Here is an 8941-nt window from a genome sequence, read left to right on the forward strand (position 1 = left end):
GTGTGTGTGTGTGTGATTTTCCCTTCCCGTGCTGCAGGACGGTTCGTCTAATATCAGTGAATGAATGGTCCAGATGCTCTGTTCATGTGTCAGATGATGAATCGGGTCGGATCAGAGAAACGCTTGTTGCTGGTTCTTCAAGGAGCAGCTTTCTGAACCGGACCAGATTTAATTCTGTTCAGTTCCTGAAGAATAAAACACCGACTGAGGTTTTTTGTGCTGAAAAATAAACTGAGTCATAAGTGAAATTCAAATGTTCTGGTTTTAGAATCACAGCAGCAAAGATCCGACAGAAACGGACCTGAATGGAACCGAACCCTTCAATGGAAGAGTTCTGAAGAATCATAGAGACCAAATCATTTATCACCAGAACTGATAAAGTTATACATCATCTACAGTTATCTTCCTGGTTCTGATCCAGTAGAACCAGAACCTTCTTCCTCCCGGTTCTGATCCTGTAGAACCAGAACCAGAACCCTCCCAGTTCTGATCCTGTAGCACCAGAACCTTCCTCCTCCTGGGTCTGATCCTCCACTGCAGCCAGAGTTTCCTCAGAGAGACTGAAGGAGAATCCATCCTACTGGATCAATGAATGGATGCAGCACGGATCAGAACCAGAGACCAGAGGAGCCAGTTGGTGGAGATACATTCAGCTGATGGTGGAACATCTTTCTACTGATGGTGGAACATCTTTCTACGGCCGATGAGCAGAGAGGAGACGGCAGGAACATGAAGAATGTTGAACATCTGCAGGACGAGGAGACGACATGAGCTCCAGGTTGAACATCTGTTTCCAGAGATGTTCAGCCTGGAGCTCATGACTTGGAAACTGCTGTGTATGAAATGACGGTTGTAGTGAATGAAGCTGCCTGTGTTTGTTCCTGGCAGGTTCCTGGTGGAGAAGCTGAGAATTGTGGGAGTTCCGGTGCAGATTCTTCTTCTCCTGTCAGCAGCAGGATGTTTGGCTCAGTGCTGCTCTGCTGCTGCTCCTTCAGTCTGCTCAGGCTCTCCTCGTCTCTGGTTCATGGAAACATCCAGCTGGACGACGCTCCAGCCGCCGGCCGCCGCACCGACACCTCCTACCTGTCCGACATGGGTCAGTAGCACCTGTCCGTCCTCTGTCACCTGAGCACCTGTCACTGCAGGGACTGTTTCTGTTGTCTGTCACCAGAAACTTCATGAACAATGAAACAAGTGTTTGCAGGTTTTAGGTGAGAGAGTTAAAAGTTGAGCTCAGTTCCTAAAAGCAGATGATCGGTTCTGTTGTTTAGTTTATTGGCTCTGATGTTACAGGTAAACCTGGATCATGAGGTCAGACAGAGTTCCACCGGTTCTGTCTGTTCTTCTTCAGCTGAGCATCTGAGGGAACCACAAACGTCTTCCTGTTTAGTCCTGTAGAGACCAGAGGAGGCGTCTACACACTACAGCTCCTGGTGGCAGCAGAGAGCATTGTGGGTGTTTAGCAGCAGCGGGACCATGACAGAGACTCTGAGGAGGTTCAGGACCTCCAACCAGAACTCAGGTGTTCAGGACTGTGTGGATCAGTGACAGGTGGAGCAGAGCTGACTGAAGAGCAACCCATGAGTCTGGTGACTGAAAGTCCAGCTCTAATATTCACTGTGATCAGTGTGTGTTATGGTGATTATTGATCTGGCGTAGCCTCACAGCGACTGTGTTCTCTCTTCATGACACCTGTGTGACAGCAGATGTAAACAGGTCAGGCTCAGATAAGACCAGTTGGTCCTGGCCTTTCAGATTGGATCAGAACATCCCTAACAACTGCACAGTCATGAAATGAAGTTTACATCCACTTGTAAAGTGAAGGTTTATCATTTAGTCTGAGTCTCCAGAGACTCTGTGAAGGAATCATCCAAACACTTGAATCTTTGTCCTGCTTCTTCCACAGACGTGTCAGACGTCAGCCGGAGTTCATGTTTCTGAGCTCGGCTGTTTGTTCGCTTTGCATGTCATCACGTTTGTTACTGAGCTCCGTAGCTGGTGTGCAATGATGGAGTTCAGGTGAGCAGCAGGTGTGTGTTTTGCAGAGAGAGGCCACGCCCCTGACCCTGTACATGACCCCGCCCTCCTGCCCGAAGACTCGGTGGAGGATCACTTCCTGATGGACGGAGGCTCCTATGATGAGGTGCAGTTTTCGGACCAGCAGTCCGGTTTTGCTCCCCCTGTGATGGGATGGTAGCCCTTAATTACACACAGTGAAAGTGCAGAACCGTCTGTTCTGTGGATCCACCTGTTGTCTCCGTGTGTTGCAGGATGCGTCGGCAGCGTTGCAGCTGCAGGGTCGGGCCATGCGTTCGCCGCGTCGCTGCATCCCTCACCAGCAGTCCTGTCTGGGCTACCCGCTGCCCTGCTGCGACCCCTGTGACACCTGCTACTGCCGCTTCTTCAACGCCATCTGCTACTGCCGCCGAGTCGGCCACGCCTGCCCGCCACGGCGTACCTGAAGAGTCACCTGACAGCAGAAAGAAGGATGCTGCTGACAGGAAACATGTCGATGATCTTTAAATGTGCTCTGCTGAGAAAAAATACATGTTTAAATCCACAGAGTTTGTGTGAGTGATTCTGAACCTGCTGATTCGTGAGAATCCGTTTGTGAGCTTTAAAGATGGAGGCAGAAATATTTTGAACAGCCTGAGCAAGGCTAGCTGTTTCGCTCACCTCCTAGCCTTATGCTAAGCTAAGCTACCACAGCCTGACTCCAGCTAGGTGCTGAACACACCAAGATGCAGACCTCCATCACAGAGTACAGCTCCCTTTATTCCCCAAATGTTTGATCCTGAACAGACCTCCATGCAAACCCAGGTTCTAACTTGGGAAATGTGGTGTTTTTATCTGCTGGAAGACTCATTATAGCTTCAGACTGATGACAGTCTCAGAAACAGACTCAGACACCCCGAGCTTCAGACAGAACGGATCCTGCCAGCTGCAGGTGAAACTTTCTTGTGGTTCCAACATTGGGCTGAAGCACTCTGATATTACAGTCTTTACAGTGAGCACATGTGTAGGTGAGCTGGTGTGCTGAGCTGCACAGACTTCACATTGTAGAAGAAGCAACAGTGTCGAGTTACATCTAAGACAGGTAAAGACAAGAGATCGTTTCCATGGAAACCACCCCTACATATGTCAGATAACGTTTTAACATAGAAAGGAATTAGGAGTCGAAGTTGATTTTCAAGAGAACAGGTCACATGTCAGCAGCTGATGCATTTCTTTAAATTACTTTTTTCCCCTTTTTTAGGTCTGTATATTTGGAATAAGTGTTTTGCGCCGATGTTTAGTACAGAACACAACAAAAGGAGCACTTCCATGTCTCTGGAAAACACCTCAAAGGGCTTCTGGTGGACTCAGACCAGGACTCACACTGTCCAGGTCCTGGTTCCACCTGGTTCTGGTGTAGAAGCTCCTGATGATGTTGTTCTGTGGATGTTCTCCTGCTGGAATGTTCCTCTTCTTCATCTGGTCAGCCAGTATCCTGGTTCATCCTCAGACATTCATGGAGCTTCTAGAAACGTCATCAACACCTTCTGCCCTCATGCAGCCCCACATCATGATGCTGCCACCTCCGTGCTTCACTGTCAGGACCATGCATCCACTGTGGTGGTCCTGGTCAGGTTCACACCAAACATCTGGACTCCATGTGAGCCCAACACATTGATCTCCATCTGACCAGAGGATGTTCTCCAGCATCCATCAGGCTTCTGTTCATGTTCTCTGGTGAACTTTGATGTGGAAGTTTAGCTGTGAGCAGCAGCCAGGTTTAGTTCTGCTCCTCCGTCCATAGAGGCTGATGTTCTGAAGTGTCCTTCACACTGTGTGAGCTTCACACTAACTCTGGTCTCCATTGATCAGCCCTGTGCCAAGTCTGAAGCAGCTGCCTTTGTCTGGTGTCCACAGCTCCATAGTGACAGTAGTTGACTGTCCGTGGAGTCATTGTAGGAGGACGACCACTGCAGCCCTGATCAGTGCTGCTGTGGCTCCTTCTGGACCTCCTGGTTCCTGCTCACACTGGGCTGCACTGGGTTCTAGCTGCTCACTGATCTTCTGGATCCTTTTCCATCTTTGTCCAGTCTCTCAGTCAGATGTTTCTCCTCCTCTGTTCAGGTCTTCTCCATGTGGAGCCATGATGCAGACATAGATAGACACAGTCCAACGGTCCAGAACTGAGAAGGTTCTGCTGCTCTCAGCTCCTTGTAGAACCATGTTCATGCAGGTGGACTGATGGAACCACAGCTGGACTCAGTTTGGTTCTTTAAGTTTCTACTTCGGAGCCTGAATTTTCAATATAGTCTTAATAAATGATTAGTTTCTGTTCATTAGAGGAAATATTCTGCTGTTCCACTCAGAAAAAATGCTGTTGTTGAGAACTGATGCAGTTCAGAGCTGTTTAAGAGATAGAATGGTGTAGTTACTGCTGTTATGAGTAAAAAAGGACATTTGTGATGATTGTTGGTCATTTAATCAGTGACAAAGTGTTAAAAGGAAACAGACTCAGAGGTATGAAGGAGAAGAGCAGCGCTCCATCTCAGAGACAAACACAAGACGTTTAGTATGAACCACTATCAGAGCTCAGAGTGAACAAACGACACCAGTCTCAGTCTCAGAGTTTCTGGGTTTTATTCAGGATCAGGTTGAAGCTTTCCTGTCTGACATGCTCAGTTGGCAGCAATGATCTGGTCCATCCAGGAGCGCAGCTCAGTGACGCGGGCGTAGACACCAGGCATAGAGGTACTGCAGGTCCCACTGCCCCAGGACACGATACCCACCAGAGTCCAGGCTCCGGCCTTCTGGCAGACCAGAGGACCGCCAGAGTCGCCCTGAAAGACAACACAGAGGTGAGCAGGACGATACAAACTGAGGGGCGCTACTTCTTCTGACCGAGGCTCTACCCACCATGCAGGAGGAGACTCCGGAGGCGCCGGCGCAGACCATCAGGTCGGTGATTTTGCTGCCCCAGAAACGGCGGCACTCATCGTTGGTCAGCAGAGGCAGGGCGGCCTGCTGCAGGAGGGCGGGGGTGTCAGCAGCTGCAACACAAAAACACATCAACTGTGGTGCTGTGCTCTATACTGCCCCCAGTGGTCAGACTGCTCCCTTGGTTACAGCTCCCCCTGGTGGCCCCATAAGAGGCCAAACACACTGGATTAGTGTCTACTTGAGACCCTTTGTCACCACTTTTAGCGAGATATTCACATGTTAACCAAAAGGATTTTTCCCGTTGTAGAGATAAAATTATCCAAATTCCAGCTGACGTAACTTAATTTTTCTTAACCTTGACGTCAGGATTCCCTCCCTCAACTTACTAAACACCACAGCAACTTCATTTTTTTTTAAATTTCCAATTTAAGAACTTGTACTCGGCGGCTCACTGCCGAAGTGTCCGTGGGCAAGACACTGAACCAGAAGTTGCTCCCGATGGCAGGCAGCAGCTTGCATGGCAGCTCTGTCACCGCTGGTGCATGAATGAGTGTGAATGGGTGAATGAGAAACAGTGTGAAGCGCTTTGAGTAGCACTGAGGTAGAAAGGCTCTCTGTACGTGCAGAACATTCACCATTTACTCATAACTATGGTTATTGAGCACACGGTACTTAAAATCCTTTTAAATAACATAAAAATCCTAGCTGGAATAGCTTAGTGTGTTTATGGTGCCACTCATTAGCTAATTAAAAACACCTTTGACAGAAGTGGAAAAGCCAGTTCCTCTAACTCCGTGTAGTTGGTTGGCTCAACGTTATCTCCTTAGAAGTTGTCTGACCTCAAAAGATTGATCCAAAATGTTGTGTCAGCTTCTTTTTGTTGGGTCCAAACATAATTTTTTCGGGTGTGGAACACAGCAGGAGTTGGACGGTCAAGTCTGTTATGCAATAAGTGACTGAAGGTCAGCATCCACCTGAAAACTAAGTTCAGTATCAGCGAGGACAACAAGCTGCCAGGAAGTAGTCTGTTGCAGCATTTAAAGAGGAAGCTAAAGTTATGTCAACAAACCGATGTTGTGTTTGTTTCATCATTTAGATTCTTTAGCAGCACTGCAGGCGTCTCTGTGATGTGGAATTTTACAGAAGTTTTATACATAGAACTTCCAAATTAGTCTTTGTTAGTGTAAATCGTATGATTGGTTCTCAGCCTTATTATCTAAGTTCATTTGCTTAATCTGTTTTAAATTTAACACTGTAGGGTCTGAACATTAATATTTTAACTTGTTGAGTAAATTTGTAATATCAGTCATATGGGGTTTAAAATAATGATAACTTGACTCTGATTGGCCCGTGCTGCAGGTGCTCCCTGATTGGCCCGTGCAGCAGGTGTTCTTACCATTGTAGCGGGTCAGGCCCCAGCCAGACGTCACACACCTCATGCCTCCGGGGAAGTTGTCTCCGGTCTCGGCCACGCACACGGGAGAAACACGGATGTTGAGCTGGGCGGGGCTGGCGAGCTTGATGAGCGTGATGTCGTTGTTGATGGTGTAGCCGTTGTAATTGGGGTGCTTGAACACCTGGAAGAACATCGACATGTGATGTGGAGAAAATTCTCCTCAGATACTTGAGGTTCAACTTCCTAGAACTTGGTCCTCACTGCTCTGACTTGGAGGCAACACAGCTGCCAGATGTGGAACAACAAGCCCCTCCCACTCCTCATAGCTTCTAACTCCAGCGATCTGCAGCATCATGCCACTGAATCACAGCTCTGATTGGACACATCTGTCATCACATTCTCAGGAGGCAGAGTTCCAGTTTGAGATCCTCCAGCATCATTCTGACCAGTTCAAACCCATTTAAGAATCTAAGATCACAACGTAGATCCGTTGAAGTGAATCAGAGGAACTGGAACTAGAATTATAAGGAGTCAGGATTAAACTGGAACTACAACCAGTCAGAGTTGAGCTGCAGATATTTAAGTATGAATGTAGGTTTCTGTGATGAGAAACACAAGAAGGCAGAGAAGAAGGAAGACGTGGAGATCTGAGATGTTCTTTTGGACTGAATGAACCACAGATACCTGCAGACCCAGTCTGGATGATAAACGTTAAACAGGATGCTGGTTGTCACCCACCTTGCCAACACTCATGGTCTGGATGTCCTCAGAGTTGGAGGAGCGATCGTGCTCTCCGATAATCACACGGTGGGAAGTCCTGCTCAGAAAACCACAGAAACATCAGACACCCGGAAACACCTGCACACACTCTGTTCTTTATTCTCTGAAACTCCAAGCCAGGATCATCCATCCATCATCTCTACACCTTAACCCTCACTAGGGTCATGGGGGGCGGAGCCTATCCCAGCTGACTCAGGGTGAAGGCAGGTTCACCTGGACAGGTAACCAGTCTATCACAGGGCTACACTTAGAGACAGACAACCAAGCACACTCACATTCACACCTACGGACAATTTACAATCACCAATTAACCTCAGCATGTTTCTGGACTGTGGGAGGAAGCCGGAGAACCCGGAGAGAACCCACGCTGCACGGGGAGAACATGGAGACTCCACGCAGGAAGATCCCGGGTGTCCTCACCGGCCGACCTTCTAGCTGTGAGGCCACGGTGCTAACCACTGAGTCAGCGGCGCTAACCTGAATCCCACACGAGGTTCATCTTCAACGAATTCACTGAGTGCTGGTTTGTTTTTTAGTTCGACAGGTGTGGAGGTGTCACACGTCTCACACCTTTAGAGCAAACTGACATTCAACAATATAAATAATATCATTCACAGTTTCTAACATAATAGGATGATTTGTGTGTAGCTGAGGATAGAGCTCAGGTGAGTCACAGGTGAGTTTACCTGACATTGCAGTGAGCAGCAGTCACAACCCAGTTCTCACTGATGAGAGAGCCACCGCAGAAGTGGAAGCCAGTGTAATCCTGAAACACAGCAACAACAACAACAACAACAACAACAACAACAACGTCAGCATGACATCAACACACCTGGCTCTGCTTGCTTGTTCGTTTGTTTACCTGCAGGGACACCTGCCAGGGCCAGGAGTGAGGCACCGCCTCCTCACCGTTGACGATACGAGAGTATCCGGAAACGACGGGGGGGATGGCGGGGCTACCGCAGCCTGGTGACATCATTATGACATCATCAATAACAACAAACAGAACAACCAAACAACATGAGGAACGATGTTTTTGTTTCGATTCTATTCTGAATATTAGAAGCTCAACACTGACACTGATCAATCAGTGATTGATAATGATCCAAACTAGTGGATGAGTTATTGTTACTGATCTTTATACTGTTTTGTTGTTGTTTATGACAGATTTTACTTCTTTCTTCTTGTTTGATCAGTCGGTCAGTTTTTTTCTAGATCAGACACTCAGTCGTTTTTTCTCTTGTTTGTACCAAAGACGTTCGGTTTGCCGTCACAGAGGAACCAAACCAGAAAACATTCACCCAGAAGAAGCTGAAATCACAGAACTTAGACTGTTTTTATTAAAGAATACTTAAGCGGATTCATCGATTCACAGAATGGTTAGATATCCATATAATAGCTACTAATCGCTGACTGTGTGACTGATGCATGCTGGGTAAACAGAGAGTCTCACCATAGGCGGCGCCGGCGAAGGCAAGGCAGGAGAGGATCCACAGGAAGGCCATGGCTCGATCATGCCCTCCTCCTGGTCCACCAACTTTTATACACCCAGGCCGTGACATGATTGGATGGGACGGGGGGACGTCTTATCAGAGCGCAGTGATTGGACGGGGGGACGTCTTATCGGAGCGCAGTGATTGGACGGGGGGACGTCTTATCAGAGCGCAGTGATTGGACGGGGGGACGTCTTATCGGAGGATGGTGGGAGTTTGGACAGCTGGCGCTCATGTTGGTTCTCCACCTGAAGTCAACGTGTGAGTCCAGAAGAAACTTTAATTAAAGAACACTGAGTTTCAAAGTGATAAATAAAGATTACTAAACTACAGACTAGAG

General features: G+C 47.9%; 2 protein-coding genes across 2 annotated transcripts in view; one reads left to right on the plus strand and one right to left on the minus strand.

Annotated features, from left to right (window-relative positions):
• agrp (agouti related neuropeptide) overlaps window positions 1-2560 on the plus strand; it is an 8891-nt gene extending 6331 nt beyond the window's left edge. The window contains exons 2-4 of the mRNA XM_008302574.1: window positions 889-1096; window positions 2046-2143; window positions 2271-2560. Coding sequence (XP_008300796.1) covers window positions 958-1096; window positions 2046-2143; window positions 2271-2462 — 429 coding nt within the window. The 5' untranslated portion in view covers window positions 889-957 and the 3' untranslated portion in view covers window positions 2463-2560. The remainder of the gene's footprint in view (window positions 1-888; window positions 1097-2045; window positions 2144-2270) is intronic.
• A 2055-nt stretch (window positions 2561-4615) lies between these two features.
• On the minus strand, window positions 4616-8618 carry ctrb.1 (chymotrypsinogen B, tandem duplicate 1). The gene is made up of 7 exons (XM_008302575.1): window positions 8562-8618; window positions 7971-8074; window positions 7795-7874; window positions 7067-7145; window positions 6329-6509; window positions 4909-5042; window positions 4616-4832 (listed from the first exon to the last, which is right to left on the minus strand). Exons 1-7 carry the CDS (start codon window positions 8611-8613, stop codon window positions 4671-4673), a joined length of 792 nt encoding a protein of 263 aa, XP_008300797.1. The 5' UTR covers window positions 8614-8618; the 3' UTR covers window positions 4616-4670.
• Between the last annotated feature and the right edge of the window lie 323 nt (window positions 8619-8941).

Source organism: Stegastes partitus, unplaced genomic scaffold, assembly GCF_000690725.1.
Source record: "Stegastes partitus isolate 25-593 unplaced genomic scaffold, Stegastes_partitus-1.0.2 Scaffold1840, whole genome shotgun sequence".
NCBI classification, from domain to species: domain Eukaryota; kingdom Metazoa; phylum Chordata; class Actinopteri; family Pomacentridae; genus Stegastes; species Stegastes partitus.

Coding starts and splice junctions, on each gene's coding strand:
- ctrb.1 (XM_008302575.1), bottom strand. CDS start 8,613: ATGGCCTTCCTGTGGATCCTCTCCTGCCTTGCCTTCGCCGGCGCCGCC. Junction 7,146..7,794: donor GCTGCTCACTGCAATGTCAG/GTAAACTCACCT, acceptor TTTTCTGAGCAG/GACTTCCCACCGTGTGATTA. Junction 5,043..6,328: donor GGGCCTGACCCGCTACAATG/GTAAGAACACCT, acceptor TTTGTGTTGCAG/CTGCTGACACCCCCGCCCTC.